Genomic DNA, 18,624 nt, shown 5'->3' on the forward strand with positions numbered 1-18,624 from the left:
TCCCGGACTGGGGGCACGAACCCGTGTCCCCTGCATCGGCAGGCGGACTCTCAACCACTGCGCCACCAGGGAAGCCCAAATGTTGTTTTTTTGACTCTCCTCTATTTTCCAATTTGGGAACATGGATTATAATGATGAAATAAGAACAAATACATTATTTTAGTAATTCTGTAAAAATGTCCCAAATCCTTTCCTTCCCCTCACCTTTCCCTGCCCCTACTACTCCGTGTTTCTTCCTGCTCTTTCTTGTCCCTGTCTTCCCTCTTCCTGTTTGTCCCTCCATCTCCTCTCTTCCTCATGGCTCCTCTCACATGCTCCCTATTTCCATGCTCCCTCTCTTCCCGTCCTCTCACCTGTCTCCACCCCCCACCCCATCTGGTCTTTGCTCTCTAGGACATGTTCTTGATGGCTGCCATGGGCCCTTCTGGGGGTGGACGGACCGTCATCTCCCCAAGGCTGCAGAGTCGCTTCAACATCATCAACATGACCTTCCCTACGGTGAGGGCATCCTGAGGGCTGGGGGAGGGGACTATAGAAGGCAAAGCCATCTGTGGCTCAGAGAACGACGGGGCAGATCACAGAGGGGCCCAAGGACCCCCAGGGCTGAGTTGCACTCAGGGAGCTATGATACGTGGAGGGGAGACGGCTCTCTGCAGGAGCCTTGCTTCTGCTGAGCTAGGAGAGCTGCAGGGTGAAAGTGTAGCCTGGCTCTGGCATGTGAAGCCTAACAGTCCCAGTGGTCAGAGAGTGGGGACCAAACAGACAAGGAAGGTAGAGCCTCCAAAGCAGAGAGCTGGGAGCGGCCCAGGGCTAGGGTGAGGCGAGGGAGGCACTCAGGGGCACCCAAAGCCCTCAGAAGTCAAGATAAATAATATTTTCATGTAACGTTAAAAAAAATTTATGCCAAAAATTCACAATGAACAAGACGCCAAAATTTTAAATAAGTACAAGATCAGTATAGTACCGTGCTGAGCCTCATGAGAGCCTGAGGCAAAAGGAAAAACCAGCAATACGGATCCCGTCTTTATTTAAAATGTTCGTATTCATTCATCGTGGACAGTTTGCATTAATCTTGATTTTTAAATACTACACTAAAGCATTATTTCTCTTGATTTCTGAGGGTTTTTTGTGCCCCCCTTAAATTCTGCCCCCAAGACAAGTGCTTTTCTCCCCTGACCCTAGTCCCCACCTTGGGTGAGAGGTCATGAGCCTGCAATGTTGAGTCTGAGAGCCTGTTTCTAGGAGTCGCAGATCATCCGGATATTCGGCACCATGATCAATCAGAAGCTCCAGGACTTTGAGGAAGAGGTGAAGCCCACTGGGGATGTGGTGACCAAGGCCACCTTGGATGTGTACAACACTGTGGTACAGCGCTTCCTGCCCACGCCTGCGAAGATCCACTACCTCTTCAACCTTCGAGACATCTCCAAGGTGAAACTCTGTCAGACCTTGCCCCTTTGGCCCAGCACGGCCTCCTCGGAGGCATTCTCCTCTCCTCAAAGTAAGCCTTGGAGCTCAGTAGCATCCCACACACCCCAAACCACCCCCATCCGGGAATGCTGCTTTCTCTAAAACTTCTGGAGGGACTCTCTTCCCTCCCTCCATCCCACTAGCCACGCCCCTTCCCTAGGTGTTCCAGGGCATGCTGAGAGCCAGCAAGGACTTTCACGATACCAAGTCCAGCATCACACGACTCTGGATCCATGAATGTTTCAGGTGAGGTAGCTGTGCCTGCCAGGTCCAGGCCTTCCCAAGCCCAAGCCTCCACCCCCCACCCGCCTGTCCCTTCCCCAAGACCACACTCCTCTTCATTCCCAGATCTCACCCCAGCTCCCTCCCAACAGAGTCTTCTCTGACCGACTAGTTGACGCGGCAGACATGGAAGCCTTCGTGGGCATCATAAGTGACAAACTCGGCTCCTTCTTTGACCTCACATTTCATAACCTTTGTCCCAACAAACGTTCTCCCATCTTTGGTGAGCTGGGAGCTCTGGCCCCTCTAGGCTGGAGACTCTTAGGAGATGGGTTAGAAGGGGAGGCGGGGCACCAAGTCCCATGGACGCGTAGGGCCCTTTGGGGAAGCCTGGGGAGGACCAGGCATTTGAGATCTGCCCCCCTCTTCCCATGACCCAGGGGACTTCCTGCGGGAGCCCAAGGTGTATGAAGACCTGACGGATCTGACGGTCCTGAGGACAGCCATGGAGACGGCGCTAAATGAGTACAACCTGTCACCCGCCGTCGTGCCAATGCAGCTGGTGCTCTTCCGAGAGGCCATTGAACACAGTGCGCACCTCCTGCTCCCATCCCTTCTCCAGCATCCCAGTTATGGGATATTCCAAGGAAATAGGGATCTCTTCCCAGGTCGCTCCCAGATCAAGTCTCAGAAGTTGCCTTCCTCCCTAACCCCAGATGCGCTTGTGGCCATGGGTGGGGTTTTCCTTGATGGTGTTTAACAGAGATGGTGGAGGTTGAGAGTTGAATTGCTACCAGTGCTTCAGGCACCAACCTCTTGCCACGCTGCCTGCTTCCTCTACTGCAGTTTTAGTCGTCCCAGTCCCCAGCCTAGGGCCTGGAGGTCCCCTGAGGTGGTTCAACCAACTCATTACCCCACCCCCTACCCCCTACCCTCCAGTCACACGGATTGTGCGGGTCATTGGACAGCCTCGGGGCAACATGCTCTTGGTGGGCATTGGGGGCAGCGGACGCCAGAGTCTGGCCCGCTTGGCCTCATCCATCTGCGAGTACATCACCTTCCAGATTGAGGTCACCAAACATTATCGAAAGCAGGAATTCCGAGACGGTAACGCTGGGTTTCTGAGATGGAAGAGGGTTTGGGGCTGGGAGTGAAAGATCAGGTGCCTGAACTTCCTGTGATGACAAGTGAGAGGAGGGATGGAAGCCGGGTAGGGAGCCGCGCCAGGCCCGGGTGGGGTACAGGACGGTGTCATGTATGTGTTGCCAGCTGGGGGAGGGCTCCTGAATCTCAGAAGGAGAAGGAGGGACAGGATGCTGAATCTGAAGAGTGTTTCTGTCTCCTCTGGCCCAGATATCAAGCGTCTGTATCACCAGGCTGGGGTAGAGCTCAAGGCCACGTCCTTCCTTTTTGTGGACACCCAGGTTGCTGACGAATCATTCCTAGAGGACATTAACAACATCCTCAGCTCAGGCGAGGTCCCCAATCTCTATAAGGTGGATGAATTTGAAGAGGTGCGATCCTTCCACACCCACTACCAGTTGGTTCTTTGGCCTTCCTAGCTAACCCCTTCTCACCTAATCCCAGAGGATGCTGCCGGAGCACCCCCTCCCTCCAGCCCCCCATTAGGTGGTGCTTCCTCTTCTGCCATCCTCCCCCGCGGGACGCTAGTGGGCCGAGCTGCTTTAAAACCCACACCCTGTGAGCCCAGCACCTGCTGCTCCCTGCTCCCTCCAGCCCTGGGTTCTGCCCTTGGAACCTCAACCCTCCGACTGCGGCTTCCACGCAGATCCAGACGCACATCATAGAGCAGGCCCGCGCCGAGCAGGTGCCCGAGTCCTCGGATAGCCTCTTCGCCTACTTCACCGAGCGCGTGCGGAACAACCTGCACATCGTCCTCTGCCTCAGCCCCGTGGGCGACCCCTTCAGGTGACTCTTGTTACAGCCTTCTTCTCCCTCGAGGCCCCCACACATCGCGGGGTCCTCCTCCCCGGTTCTGGCCTCTGTGCCTTCTTCCGGCGAGACTCAGGAATAGCGCTGGCCTCTCCAGCCCTGTACACCCCGTCTCCCGGCTGTAGCCTGTGTTTCTTTCAGCAAGTTCCTGCTGCTTACATGGGGGCCTTTTGGTGTATCAGATTTATTTATTTTTCCGGAAGATGGAGGTGGTTTTTATGTTTTGTTTTTAAATTTTTAATTGTGGTTAAAAACACACATAAAATTTAATCGTTTTAGCCATATTTTTTTCAGGTTTGTGGCTTGTTTCCTCACTTTCTTTAAGCTTTTTGGGGTTTTTTGTTTTTGCTAAAGAGAAGTTCTTAAATTAAAAAAAAATGTTTATTTATTTATCTTGGTTGCCAGGTCTCAGTTGTGGCACATGGGATCTTTAGTTGCGGCATGCAGCCTTCTTAGTTACGGCATGCGTGCAGGATCTAGTTCCCTGACCAGGGAGTGAACCTGGGCCCCCTGCATTGGGAGCACAGAGTCTTACCCACCATGCCACAAGGGAAGTCTCTAACCAGTTTTAAGTGTACAGCTCAGCAGTGTTAAGTATATTCACACGGTTGTGCAACAGATTTCTGGAACATTCTCATTGTGCAAAGCTGTAACTCTATACCCACCGGCCAACTGCCCATTTCCCCCACCACCCCCAGGCCCTGGCAACCACCCTTCTACTTTCTGCCTCTGTGAGTGACCACTCTAGATACCACGTAGAGGTGGAATCATACATTATTTGTCTTTTTGTGACTGACTTATTTCGCTTAGCATAACGTCCTCAGGGTTCATCCATGTTGTAGCAGGTGTCAGAATCTCCCGCCTCTTTAAGGCTGAATAATATTCCATCGTGTGTATACACCACATTTGATCCATTCTGGGTATGACTAGATTTTCAAGGGCATTGGAAAATAGGACGACAGAGAACTTGTGCAGAGAGGCAGTTTGGGTTACCATTTTGTTTATCTTTTAATCTTTTTGGTTTATGGCATATCTACCATGTACCAGGCTCTGTGCTAAGCATTTTACACGTGTCACCCCACTGAATCCCCTAACAACTCTAGTTAGTATGTTTTGTTATTCCCATTTTAGAGCTAAGGAAAATGACGTTCAAAAGATTACATCACTTGCCCCGAGATCCACACCTAGTTGGTGTGGAATCGGGTCTTTCTGACCGCAGAACCTGTTTCTAAATCCTGCACTGAATCAGCTCTGAGGGGAGCAAAACCTGGACAAGGAGATACAGGGGCACGGGGGTGGGGCTTTTAGGTTCCTGGGGAGTGGGTGGGGCTGTGATGAAGCCCCTCGCTGGAGGCTGAGTCTGCGATTGGGCTTAACTGCCTCTCGAAACCCACGCCAGGAACTGGATCCGCCAGTACCCAGCCCTGGTGAACTGCACAACCATCAACTGGTTCTCAGACTGGCCCTGCGAGGCCCTGCTGGAGGTGGCTGAGAAGTATCTGGTGGGAGCAGACCTGGGGACCCAGGAGAATGTGAGGCCCTCCTCCCCACCTCTCCTCACCCCCCTGCACCTCCTGCCCATTTCTGTTCTCTGTCTGCCTTTACTCTTGCTCTGTCTCACATCCTCTATGAATTGGCCTCAGATCCACAGGAAGGTGGCCCAGATCTTCGTCACCATGCACTGGTCAGTGGCTCAGTATTCCCAGAAGATGCTGCTGGAACTTCGAAGACACAACTACGTCACACCCACCAACTACCTGGAACTTGTATCTGGATATAAAAAGTATGATGAAGAGTAGGGGGCACAGAGGGCCAGGGAGCTTGGTGTCTTTCGAGGGTGCTTGGTGAAATGAAGTCAGGGAAAATATCCAGGAGCTGGCCAAGGGGACCCGCTCGAGGACTGGGATGTTGAGGTGGGATGGCAGAGATGCCAGAGACCTTGATTCTGTCCAGGAAGTTAAACAGAGAGATGGGGTTTCCAGGGGACATGGCCATCTCAGGGGCCCTCTGGCTGTGACCACTTTATACACCTCTCTGTCCTTATCTTCTAGAATGATGTCTCTCTTCCCAACCACAATACAACTGTGACATTATATTATGGGTATATATGACAATGTAGGTCCTCTTCTCTCTGCCTTTAACATCTTCTAGACTTTCCACCATTCCCAAGAATTGTATATTCATTCATTAAGTTGTACTGACTGAGTTTTTATGTGTACAACACAATAATTTGCTTTGAAGGATATAAGAGTAAGGTAAAAAAAAACTCATTTATTGGATTTAGTATTTCAAAGGTGAAGAAAAAGCCATTTGTAATAATAATGATAGCCAATATTAATTCATTCATTTAAAATATATTTTTGAGCACCTACTCTGTGCCAGGCACTCTTTTAGATGCTTGTAATATATATGCCAGTTAACAAAATAAAGTCCTTGCCTTCCCTGGGTACACAGGCTAACATCCTGTTTAGGATTTCCCAGTCACTGCGTTAAGCTCTTTACATGCATATTATTACTTAATCCAGAAAACAATCTTGCATAGACATTTTTCTTTGGCTGTACAATGTTAAAACTCATTTTTGAGTGAGTTGCCAACATTTAAAACTTGGGGAGCCTTAGAAAACTCCAGATTTCCAGTCTGTCTTGAAGCGTCAGAAATTGTGGCAATACTGAGCCCACATTCATTCTCAAATGGAAAAAAACAGGTTGGAGCCCAGAGATGGCCACCCCCTTGAGAGAAGAAGTTTGTGTTTTCTGGTTCACTGCAGCCCCCCTGTCTCCTGCACAGCGGGGAAGAGTCTCAAGTAGGGAAGTGGTGTGATGAAAACAGTAGCAAGCAAGCTGATTCTGACAGCGGTGTGTAGAATAAATCAGAGGCACGAGAGTCTGGAAGCAGGAAGACCGGTTGGGAGGCTGTTGGCAACGATCCAGGCAGGAAATGATAAAAATCTGACCAGGATGGTGTCGGTGGCAACGGGCAGGAAGACAGGGCCCAGAGCCGCTCTGGGAAGGAAGAGACTAAATGGGCCTCTCCTTTCTGGGTGCCCCGGCTCCTGAGGCACCGATCCTACTCTGTCCCCTAGCTTGCTGGCAGAGAAGCAGCAGGAGCTGCGGGACCAAGCCAATAAGCTGCGGACGGGGTTGTTTAAGATCGATGAAACTAGGGAAAAGGTGGAAGTGATGTCTTTGGAGCTGGAGGATGCCAAGAAAAAGGTGGCTGAGTTCCAGAAACAGTGCGAGGAGTACCTGGTCATCATCGTGCAGCAGAAGCGGGAAGCGGATGAGCAGCAGAAGGTGCCCCCGCCCCCTTCCCCTGCCCCTCGTGCCCCCTACTCCCCGTGCCCACCGGGCAGGGGCTTCCCGGTCTCCACTGGTTACAGGGCAGGGAATGGGAGTTCCACTGCTCGTGTTTTCTCTAGATTTCTCTTTCTCTTACTGCCAGCACCGTCACCGCCACTTTTGCTCAAGGTGAAGTCAAAACCCTCGTTTTCTTTTCATCCGTAGGCTGTCACAGCCAACAGTGAGAAGATTGCGATTGAGGAAGTTAAGTGCAAGGCACTGGCTGACAATGCCCAGAAGGATCTAGAAGAGGCATTGCCAGCCCTGGAAGAGGCCATGCGGGTATGGGGTGGGAGGGCTCGGGAAGGGGGTGGGGCCGGCCGCCTTTGTTCTCAAAGTCCCTGGGGAAGTAGGGGAGAAGAGGGGAACTTCAGCTGGGTCCTATCTCCATAAAGGAAGCTGTCTTACCACCTGAGTTGACTCTTGTCCCCAAGTTAATCCCTTTTCCCAGGCCCTGGAGTCTTTGAACAAGAAGGATATAGGAGAGATCAAGTCTTATGGACGGCCCCCTGCCCAAGTGGAGATGGTGTTGCAGGCGGTCATGATTCTCCGAGGCAACGAGCCCACCTGGGCAGAGGCCAAGAGGCAGCTAGGTAAGCCAGGGATCCGGAAGGTAATTAACGTGAGTCCACCCAGCATTCCCTAATCGTCTGCTGGGTGTCAGGCACTCGGAGAGACAGAGATGAAGGATGCATTGTACCAACCCTCAAAGCACAGAGCCTAGTAAGGAAGAGAAGGCATAAATGTCAGTCCAGTTTCTTTGGTTGTAAGTTACAGAAAATGACTCATCTTAATTTAAGCAAAAAAAAAAAATTTCATAAATCTATAGGAATATATCCCAGAATCCAAGGACAGGAATGTCTCCGCTCGCCCATCCTCCAAAAACACAAGAATCAGAAAATGGATATAAAGAGTCTTTCTGTTTTATTCTTGCGATAGTTTTCCTGCTCTGAGTTCTGGTGGTAGGATGTAGCCTGTAAGCTGTAGTTTGGTGGCCCCTGCCCTAGAAGAAGGTGCAGAGTATATAGAAAGAGTGGTGTGTGGGGCAGTCGGGCTGAGAGTGTTGAAGGTAAGTGATGGGAGTTGAGGCTGCGGAGGTCCTGGAGGCCCTGGGAGCTTCGAGGGTCTAGAGAAGGGAGCAAGGTCAGCGGAAGGAGCTCGGGATGAGGGCAGATATGCTGGCCTTGGGAACTGAGCCCAGGAAGCATGTGGCCTGGATGAGGAGGGGGGTCAGGCCCTCTGGCTGAGGCCCCCTACCTTCATCCCACAGGGGAACAGAACTTCATCAAGTCACTGATCAACTTTGATAAGGACAATATCTCAGATAAGGTCCTGAAGAAGATCGGGGCCTACTGCGCCCAGCCGGACTTCCAGCCTGACATCATCGGCCGCGTGTCGCTGGCTGCCAAGTCCCTCTGCATGTGGGTTCGCGCCATGGAGGTAAGCGGCGGCCAGTGGGGAGGGGAGCAGTGAGGCCGGCCCAGGAGGAGGGGGGATGGAAGACCCAAGTGGGAAGGAAAGATCACGGGCAGGTGAGTGGGTGGCGGGTAAGAGGGTGCCTGCTGTCTCCCCGCAGCTGTACGGGCGGCTGTACCGGGTGGTGGAGCCCAAGCGGATCCGCATGAACACTGCGTTGGCCCAGCTTCAGGAGAAGCAAGCAGCCCTGGCCGAGGCCCAGGAGAAGCTGCGTGAGGTGAGCCTCACACCCGCGTTTTCCGTTTTCCGAGGTGGTCCCTCTCCCAGATTTCTGAGGGATGCTTCCTGACTGTTTAATTTTCCCTGTCAAATTCTACTCCCCTCTCCCTTACAGTCCTGTCTGCCTCCCCGTCTGTGCCTTGTTTAGACAAGTCTGCCTCTGGCTCAGAAAGCTAAGCTGACTGAGAGGGTTACAAACGCACAGGGGCACTGTCCCCAAGGAGCCCCTCCCAAGACTGACCGGGGAGCCGGCAATGTCTGCCATCCTTCGTTGGGGGCCCTTTGGAGAGGGACCCTGAGACAGTAGCCGATGAAATCCGGGTGGCAAATGTGTCTTTGCCGGGGGGATGGGACAAAGGTGTCACACTGCTGCTTGGACCTGGAGGAATGTGAGGGCTTTGGAGCCTGGGGAGGGGATGGGGTCGTCTGGAGGTAGAGAGGGGTATTTCCTGTGAGTGGGCTAGACAATCCAGAAGGTGATTTCCTACAAGATATATGCACAAGTAACTCCCTAACCAGGCAGAATATGTTATTATCAAGAGTTCAAAATGCTTTCAGTCTATCATTTAATTTTCTATCATTGATTTGATAGGTAATATAAATACATCCACACGGTTTGAAATTTAAAAAGTACAAAAGCATATCCAGTAAGAATTCTCTCTCCCACCTTCTACTCTCTAGCCACCAGCTCTGCTCCCTTGAAAGCAACCCATATTACAAATTATTGTCTCGGCAAAATTTCTTTTCTTTTTTTTTCTTACATTACTTACACTGTTCTGCACCCTCCTATATTACTGAATTATATATCGAAGATTGTTCTGTATCAGTGTATAAAGAGTTCTTGCTTTCTTTTTACCGCCACATGTTATGCCAGTAGATAGCTAGACCATCATTTTTCTTTTTTTAAATGGCCGTGCCACGCAGCTTGCAGGATCTTAGTTCCCTGACCCGGGTTTGAACCTGTGCCCCCTGCAGTGGAAGCGCGGAGTCTTAACCACTGGACCCCCAAGGAAGTCTTTCTTTGGTTGTTTTTTTTTTTTTTTTTTTTTTTTTTTTTTTTTTTTTGTAGACCATCATTTATTTAACCATTTCCCTTTTGGAAAGACAGATTCATTGCTTCCAAGTTTTTCATTTTCACTTGCCCTCTAACTTGGTTGATGCTATCCTTTTTTTTTTTTAATTTAATTTATTTATTTTTGGCTGCGTTGGGTCTTCGTTGCTGTGCGTGGGCTTTCTCTAGTTGCGGAGAGCGGGGGCTACTCTTCATTGCGGTGCGCGGGCTTCTCATTGTGGTGGCTTCTCTTGTTGTGGAGCACAGGCTGTAGGCGCACGGGCTTCAGTAGTTGTGGCTCACGGGCTCTAGAGCGCAGGCTCAGTAGTTGTGGCTCAGAGGCTCCAGAGCACAGGCTCAGTAGTCGTGGCTCACGGGCCCAGTTGCTCCACAACATGTGGGATCTTCCTGGACCAGGGCTCGAACCTGTGTCCCCTGCATTGGCAGGCAGATTCTTAACCACTGCGCCACCAGGGAAGCCCACTGCAATACTCTTAATTAAGGCCAGCCTTGCAGACTATGTATTTCCTCTGCCCAAGTCCAGTTTCCTAGAAGTTGCCCTCCTTCAAACATCCTGCCTCTATAGAAATAGCCACTCACCCCTGGAAAAAGCTGCAGCCACCTGCCAAGGTCAGAATATCACAGGGTTGGCTTAAAGACTTTCACTCAGAGGCTTCCCTGGTGGCACAGTGGTTAAGAATCCGCCTGCCAATGCAGGGGACATGTGTTCGAGCCCTGGTCCGGGAAGATCCCACAAGCCGCGTGCTAAACCCGCACGCCTAGAGCCCGTGCTCTGCAACAAGAGAAGCCCGCGCACCGCAAAGCAGAGTAGCCCCCGCTCGCCACAACTAGAGAAAGCTCTCGTTCAGCAACGAAGACCCAGCGCAGCCAAAAATAAATTTAAAAAAGAAAAGAAAAGAAACTGGCAATAGTGGTTCTCTCTCAGGCTGGGGCTTGGGGGCTGGGGGCTGTAGTAGGAGGAAGATGGACCCTTCACTCTGTACGTTTTCGTTCCTTCAGAATGTTGATTCATGTGAAACATATTCACTATTCAAAATTATACCTCAATAAAGATGTTTAAAAAAAAGAAGAAAACATCATACAATATAAAAACTGTATTACACAGCAAAAGAAATTATTATAAAGTCCTGTTTCTTGAAAAAAATAAAATAAAATTTCAATAGTGTAAAAAAAAAGACATAAATGGGAAAAGTTATTTTCAAAAAAAGATAAAGATGATGTTAGGTGTGATAATGATGCTACGATTATGTCCTTTTTAAAAAAAGAGATGCCTTATGAGGTATTTACGGTTGAGATGTCATGAGTTTGCAATTTAAGATACTTTGGCAAAAAACAAGTTGATGGAATAAATATAGCAAAATGTTAACAACTGTTCAATCTAGGTGATGGGTATATAGGTATTGCTTATATTAGTCTTTTTTCTAGCTTTGAAACGTTTCATAATCGTTTTTAATTAAAAAAAGATTAAAACTGCAAAAATTTGAAAAACTGTATGTATATATATATGTGTGTATAGTAGCGGTCAGAGATATGGAAGTAATTACCAGAAGACATAAAAAGAGGAATGGTTAAAAAATAATTTGCTACTGAAGGATGGGACTGAGTAGGAAAAGTGGGCTAGAGGACTGTTGCTTTTCATTATAACCCCTTTTATTATATTATTTAGGTTTTTAACCTTGTGCATATATTTCTTACATGAAAAATAAAAAACAGTGAAGACAACACCACACGCAAAATAAATAATGAAATATATATAGATCCGTCATGTGGGCTGGCTGCCTCCCCAGAGACCAGTCTCCATGGGAAGCCGAATTATAGTCAGAGTGTTGCTGATGAGCACGGCCTCAGCGCACGGAGGTGGTCGCGTGAACCTGATGACAGGGGTCACGCGGTAGAGCCTGCCAGATAACCCAACACGCGTGTGCAAGGGGACCTACATTTCCCTGTAGGTCCCCAGCCTCCAAGTGGTCCAGCTGATCACTGAGTGACACCTTCTTTCTTTAGATGCTAATGGCTTCCAACAGATTCCTACCAAGGCTTGACCTATAAGCCGTCCTGTCACTCAAGGGTGACATTTTGAATCTCCACTTTGCCTTAAAAAATATTCCTTGGAGAGCTCCCTTTCCCATTCCCAAGTTCTTGGAGGTCAACCTCAATAGCTGAGCCCGGGTCCTGCTTGCTTAGTACACAGTAGGCGTCGTGCTGCAGCCCACATTTATCCTTACAGCCATCACTCAGGAAAGTGGGGCAGTGATCGGAGCACTCCTCGCACGGCTGCAGACTGCCTCTCCCAGTGGGGATGCAGCAGGAAAGAGAACTAATGTTTATCGTGTGCGCACCGTGTGGCAGGCACTTAGTGTAAGGCCAGCCCCCGTTCCTCTTCATGAAGAGGACAGGTGACACGGTGTGTTCACAGACACGATTACTGTTCGCCAGTCAGGCACACACAGCGGGTCCTGGAAAAGACTCAGTTCTTTTATTTATTTATTTATTTTTTTGCGGTACGCGGGCCTCTCACTGTTGTGGCCTCTCCCACTGCGGAGCACAGGCTCTGGACGCGCAGGCTCAGCGGCCATGGCTCACGGGCCCAGCCGCTCCGCGGCACGTGGGATCCTCCCGGAGCGGGGCACGAACCCGCGTCCCCTGCATCGGCAGGCGGACTCTCAACCACCGCGCCACCAGGGAAGCCCTGAGTTCTTTTTTTTTTCCTTCCAGTTTTACCGAGATTATCACTGACACGCAGCACCGTATAAGTTTAAGGTGCATAGCACGTTGATTTAACCTACATACATCATGAAACGATCACAGTAAGTTTACTGACTCTCCATCATCTCATACAGAGGCAAAGACAAGAAAAAGAAGAAAACCTTTTTCCTTGTGATGAGAACTCAGGATTTGCTCTCTTAACAACTTTCATCTACAACATACAGTAGTGTAATTATATTAATCATGTTCGTTACGTCCCTAATACTTATTTAGTTTATAACGGGGAGTGCGTACCTTTTGACTGCCTCGTCCAGTTCCCCTCCCCCACCCCCATCTTTGCCTTTGGTAATCACAAACCTGGCTTCTTTTCTATGTTTGTTTGTTTGAAGTATAATTCACCTGCAACACTATGCTAGTTGCAGGTGCACAACATGGCGATTCGATATTTCTAAACATTACAAAACAGTCACCACACAGTCAGTTCTTGACTTCGGATTTGAGTGATAAGGAGTTCCCTGGCGGTCCAGTGGGTAGGACTCTGTGCTTTCACTGCCAATGGCCCTGGTCCGGGAACTAAGATACCACAAGACACACGGCACGGCCAAAAAGAAAAAATAAAAAAAAAGATTTGAGTGATGTATTCCAACCTCAGCAGAGCCCACAGGGTGGCAATGAGTCGAGGTGAGGGAGGCTTCTCTAAGAGGTAAGGCTCTTCCCAGGTCCCATCTTCAGTGGGACCTCGGACCTGGGCCTTTTTCCTGAATGGACTCCCTCTTCCTCCCTCCAACAGTTCCTGGGTTCATTCTAACTCCTCCTTCCTCTCTCAAGGTCTCACCTTAGGTGTGGCCTCTGGCACGGAGTGGCCGTTATTTCTGTGCTATCTGGTCCTCTCTTGCCAACACATCCTGTGTGCTTTATCACTATGCTACGAGAGGTCTGTCTCCTACTCAGCCTTGAGTCCGTTACCAAGTAGTTTCCAGGCTCAAGGAAAGGGTGGTGGAGGGATGGGAAAGAAAACGCAACTTATCACACATATTTGATCTTGTTTTTCTCCTCACAACAACCCTGTAGGGCAGGTGTTGATCTTATTTTGCACGTGAGGAAACAGGCCCAAAGAGATCATTTTCCCCGAGGTTCATTTTCCCACAACCCGGCAGACTGGTGATCCGAAGCCAGGACAATCTGGCCTCAAGCCCCGTGTCTGATCCCTGTACTCTGATTCCTCCCAGGTGGCCGGGAAACTGGAGATGCTGAAGAAACAGTACGACGAGAAGCTGGCACAGAAGGAGGAGCTTCGCAAGAAGTCCGAGGAGATGGAGGTGAAGCTGGAACGAGCCGGGATGCTGGTGTCTGGGTTGGCTGGCGAGAAGGCCCGATGGGAGGAGACCGTGAAGGTGAGATCATTGCACCACCTGGCTGTCCTTCTTCCCTGCCCACCAGTGCCAAGAGCTCCCATCCCGTTTAGGTTGAGGGACAGGCGGGGGAAATGGGGATACTTGGGTGAAGGGACAGCCATGAATGGGGCATGGGAGTTCTTCCCCTCCACCTCCTGACATTTGGTGAGAATAGTAGAAGGAGAGACTTTTTGTACCATGGGGGATCTGCTTCTGTGTTTAGGTAGGGCTGGAAAGCACACACGAGGACCCTTGACATAGCCCACTGGCCAGATTGAAACTGACCTGGGGCATCTCGTCTCTACCCTCGGTGAGCTCCTGGCTTCACAAGAGGGTTAGGCCTTATCGTAAGAAATAAACATTGCTGTTAAAGATGGGGAACTCAAGGGAGTTCCCTGGTGGCCTAGTGGTTAGGGTTCGGCACTATCACTGCCATGGCCCGGCTTCGATCCCTGGTTGGGGAACTGAGATTCCTGTAAGCCGCATGGTGTGGCCCAAATGTGAAGAAAAGGGAAAAAAAGATGGGGAACTCAAAAGTTGTGAGAGTAGGTTAGAGTTCTCAGGGTGCAAGGGTCTAGGAGTGGCGAAGACTCTCTCTGATCTGGTTAGTGTCCAGAGGAGAGTGCCTTCAGAGCAGTCCAGGCGTCTCCAGGCTGGGGGCCCAGGCAGCCTTACACCTCCCCTGCTGTCCTCCAGGGCCTGGAGGGGGATCTGGGCTACCTGGTGGGAGACTGTCTCCTGGCAGCTGCCTTCCTGTCCTACATGGGACCCTTCCTGACCAACTACCGGGATGAGATCGTCAAACAAATCTGGATCAGGAAGGTGAGGCAGGGCTTAGGCGTGATGAATGAGCTCATGGGCTCTGAGATTGTGGCCTTTGGGAGTAACAGAGATGTAGGGAAGGGGCAGGGGTGCTGGGCTCAGATCTCCAGGCTGAAGCTTGGGGCTCTTCTCACCCAGATCTCGGAGCTGCAAGTTCCTTGCTCACCCCACTTCACCTTTGATAAATTCCTGTCCAATCCTACCAAAGTTCGGGACTGGAACCTCCAAGGGTTGCCCTCGGATGCCTTCTCCACTGAGAATGGCATCATTGTCACCCGTGGCAACAGGTAAGTGTGCTGCTGGGAGCACGGGGCTGAGTAAGGGCAGAGCCTGTCTTCTGACTCACGCTTCCTCCTTCAGGTGGGCACTGATGATTGATCCTCAGGCCCAGGCCCTGAAATGGATCAAGAACATGGAAGGAAGTCAGGTATAAGGCTGGGGGACTGATCTGTCCCCTTATATTCTCTTCCCCAGCCTGAGTCTTCCTGAGGTCCTTCCCTCAGGCCATTACCCCCCTTGGATCCTGCAGCAGTTCTTCTTCTTGCTCTTCTTCTTCCTTCATCTTCCTTCCTGCATCTTCTTCCTTGCTCTCTAGGGCCTACAGATCATCGATCTGCAGATGAGCGATTACCTTCGAGTCCTAGAAAAGGCCATCCAGTTTGGACACCCAGTACTGCTCCAGAACGTGCAGGAATATCTGGACCCCACACTCACCCCTGTGCTCAACAAATCTGTAGCTCGAACTGGTGAGGGCCCAGGCGTATTGTGGGGTTGGTCTGAAGGACAAATCCTAGAGCCCAGCCGAGTCGGACCCAGGGGAAGAAAGGGCTGGGTCTTTGGCTGTGTCCTCTACTTACCTGTCCCTGTATTCAGACAGCCCTGGGCCGGGGACATTAGGGCAGGCTGAGTCGCTGCTACTGGATTCCAGTTGGGGAACAACGGGTCAGCCCACACCTGGTCACGTGGGCTCCTTGCCCTTGACCCTCCTGTGGGTGCAGGTGGCCGCCTGCTGATGCGCATCGGAGATAAGGAGGTGGAATACAATACCAGTTTCCGATTCTACATCACCACCAAGCTCTCCAACCCCCACTACGGCCCAGAGACCTCAGCCAAGACCACCATTGTCAACTTTGCTGTCAAAGAACAGGTGGGTGGGGGCTGATGCCTAGACTGAACTAGGGTGAACCCGGGAGGGCTGTAGAGTCCGGCAGGATTGAGAAAAGGCTAAGATTGTGTCGGGCAGCTGCGGATGCGGGGCGTGAGGGGGTAAAGGGATGAAACGGGTAAAGGTCACCGCGGTGGGATTCTCACCACGAGTCCTGGCGATCCCAGGGCCTGGAGGCCCAGCTGCTGGGCGTCGTGGTCCGGAAGGAGCGGCCGGAGCTGGAAGAGCAGAAGGACTCACTGGTCGTCAATATCGCCGCTGGCAAGAGGCAGCTCGAGGAGCTGGAGGACGAGATCCTTCGGTGAGACCTTGCCTCCCCCAACCCGCGGCCCGATTGTCTGCTCGCAGGCCGGACTACAGCCCCGGGGGGCTGATGGGGGGCGGTCTCCCCACTCCCCGACCCCAGCCCAGTACCCCTAAAGCCTCTCCATCCACGTGCCTCTTGGCTTCCCTCCAGACTGCTGAACGAGGCCACAGGCTCCCTGCTAGACGACGTGCAGCTGGTGAACACGCTGCGGACCTCCAAGATAACCGCCACGGAGGTGACAAAGCAGCTAGAGACCAGCGAAACCACGGAGATCAACATCGACCTGGCCCGCGAGGTGAGCCCCTGCGCCCTCCGGCCCAGCCCCCTCCTTGCCCGAGCCCCCGCCCCTCCGGCCCTGACTCCGCCCCCTCCACAGGCTTACCGCCCTTGCGCCCAGCGGGCCTCGGTGCTGTTCTTCGTGCTCAACGACATGGGCCGCATCGACCCCATGTACCAGTTCTCGCTGGACGCCTACATCAGCCTCTTTATCCTCAGCATCGACAAGAGCCACCGCAGCAACAAGCTGGAGGACCGCATCGACTACCTGAACGAGTACCACACCTACGCCGTCTACAGGTCTGCGCGCCTCCCCACGCGCCGCGCGAGCTCGGCGGGAGGCCCAGTGGCTCTACGCCGAGCCCTCTGGCTACTTGTGCCTTCGTGCTGCCCCATGCCACCGCTCTTGTCCCCCTGCTCCTCTCTCCATGCACTTCCCCTGGGTGGCGTCCGCGGTCGGGGTCTAACCATCATCCACGGGCTGACTAGTCCCTGTTCCAGTGTATCTTCTCTTCGGGTCTCCCTTGAGCGTTAGCCTTGTGTGTAGGACCGTCTCCTATACCAGCACTTCTCAAACGGTTCCCGTGCCCACGACGCACTGGGAGTCGTGTGAAAATGCAGACTCAGATTCAGTAGGTCTGGGTTGGGGCCTGGGAGCCTGCATTTCTAACAAGCTCCAGGTGAAGCTGCGGCTCTTGGTCTGTGGCTCGCACTTTGAGTAGCGAGGTTCCTGACCCCTCTGCCTGGACTTCCCACAGACCCTTCAAGTTCAGCTTGTTTCACGTCAAACTCGTTAGCTTCCCTCTTTCTTCGGGGCCACACCCCTGAGCGGCACCAACACCCGCCTCCCAGGCACCCAAGCCGGAAGCCAGGCGATGTTCCTGACTCTTCGCTGTCCCTCACCCCTCAGATCAGTCACCAGGCTTTGCCCATGATGCTTTCTGCAAACTGTTCCCCCACCCCACCCGAGTCTCCCCAGTGCCGTGACTGCACTTCAGTGGAGGCCGCCGTGATCTTTCTTTCTGAATTCCCCAACGGGCTCCCAACAGGTCCTTCTGCCTCCAAGTCTGTCCCTCTCTAATCTGTCCTCCTGCAGGCGCCAGCGTGAGCCTTTCAAACACAGAAATCTGGCCATGCCACTCCCGGTTTACACTCTTCGGTGGTGGTTTCGTGTCCAATGGCCACAAAGTCCTCCGTGCCTTGGCCACCACCTGGCTCCCAGCCTCACCTTTCCCCTCCTTATGCTGGATGCCTGAGCACCGCTGACTGGCCTGCACGCCATGGTTTTCCCGCCCCCACTGCCTGCTTCGCTTGTGCTCTGAGCTCTCCCTGGCGTCCTCCCCTTTCCTCTCTGCCAATCACTCGGTAACTCGGCTGTATCTCCGGGCAGCTCCGCTCCAGGCAGGGAGGTGGCTGCCACCCTTGTATAGGACTCATCACGTCCTATGGTAGCCCCGATGGCCTCTCGCCTGTCCTCCCCACTCTACCTGACTTCCTCCAGCACAGAGACCGTGCTTGTTCATCTTTGTGTCTTCAGGACCTGGCAGGGTACCTGGCACATAGCAGGGGTCCAGTCGTTATTGAGGAAACTCTGGGAAAACCACGTCCTCTCTCTAGTGCCCCGAATGCTTGGCTGTTTACGAGAGGTTTGGACTCGAAGCTGAGTAAGGCCCTCCTTCTGTGTAGGGCTGTGTGATGGTCTGGTCCTCTCTCAGAAAGCATTCATGCTGAGTACCCTACCTCCCGCCCCCCCATCCCCTGTCCCTCCCAGGTACACCTGCCGCACGCTTTTCGAGCGCCACAAGCTACTGTTCAGTTTCCAGATGTGTGCCAAAATCCTGGAGACTTCCGGCAAACTCAACATGGATGAATACAACTTCTTTCTGCGCGGGGGCGTGGTGAGTGGAGCGGAGGGCACATCCGAGGGTGGGGCGGACAAGGCTGGGGATGGACTCCACACCCAGAGGGTAAGGCCTGAGGCTCCAGCGAGTGTGCGAGTGCGGAGGAACCCTGGCAGGAGCAGGCGCCTGAAAAACTCCTGAGGGGGGGGCGCGGGGGGTGACTTGCCTTGTGCCTCCTTGCCCGAGTTACAGGCGGGGCTTTGGGCCCCTTACCTGCGACCAGCTGGTTGGTATGAGCTGGCCACTCTTTCACTGCCTCTCAGGCCACTCCTTCCCCAGCCTAATTTCGTGGCCACCATTAC

The 18,624-nt window shown here is 52.2% G+C and overlaps 1 protein-coding gene across 2 annotated transcripts in view; it reads left to right on the forward strand.

Moving 5' to 3' along the window:
• Nucleotides 1–18,624, forward strand: part of DNAH2 (dynein axonemal heavy chain 2) — an 85,667-nt gene that overhangs the window by 57,505 nt on the left and 9,538 nt on the right. For both annotated transcript variants that reach the window (XM_024748473.1, XM_024748474.1), the window contains 25 exons: nt 394–498; nt 1,243–1,431; nt 1,631–1,716; nt 1,845–1,975; nt 2,133–2,282; nt 2,632–2,799; nt 3,046–3,206; nt 3,482–3,621; nt 5,045–5,177; nt 5,289–5,428; nt 6,729–6,939; nt 7,150–7,266; nt 7,436–7,577; nt 8,255–8,424; nt 8,561–8,677; nt 13,687–13,851; nt 14,548–14,673; nt 14,812–14,960; nt 15,034–15,100; nt 15,269–15,419; nt 15,672–15,820; nt 16,006–16,139; nt 16,296–16,440; nt 16,522–16,721; nt 18,193–18,319. In XM_024748473.1, the coding sequence (XP_024604241.1) occupies nt 394–498; nt 1,243–1,431; nt 1,631–1,716; nt 1,845–1,975; nt 2,133–2,282; nt 2,632–2,799; nt 3,046–3,206; nt 3,482–3,621; nt 5,045–5,177; nt 5,289–5,428; nt 6,729–6,939; nt 7,150–7,266; nt 7,436–7,577; nt 8,255–8,424; nt 8,561–8,677; nt 13,687–13,851; nt 14,548–14,673; nt 14,812–14,960; nt 15,034–15,100; nt 15,269–15,419; nt 15,672–15,820; nt 16,006–16,139; nt 16,296–16,440; nt 16,522–16,721; nt 18,193–18,319 (3,573 nt within the window). The remainder of the gene's footprint in view (nt 1–393; nt 499–1,242; nt 1,432–1,630; nt 1,717–1,844; nt 1,976–2,132; nt 2,283–2,631; nt 2,800–3,045; nt 3,207–3,481; nt 3,622–5,044; nt 5,178–5,288; nt 5,429–6,728; nt 6,940–7,149; nt 7,267–7,435; nt 7,578–8,254; nt 8,425–8,560; nt 8,678–13,686; nt 13,852–14,547; nt 14,674–14,811; nt 14,961–15,033; nt 15,101–15,268; nt 15,420–15,671; nt 15,821–16,005; nt 16,140–16,295; nt 16,441–16,521; nt 16,722–18,192; nt 18,320–18,624) is intronic.

The sequence above is a fragment of the Neophocaena asiaeorientalis genome, unplaced genomic scaffold (genome assembly GCF_003031525.2).
Source record: "Neophocaena asiaeorientalis asiaeorientalis breed wild unplaced genomic scaffold, Neophocaena_asiaeorientalis_V1.1 scaffold543, whole genome shotgun sequence".
NCBI lineage: Eukaryota > Metazoa > Chordata > Mammalia > Artiodactyla > Phocoenidae > Neophocaena > Neophocaena asiaeorientalis.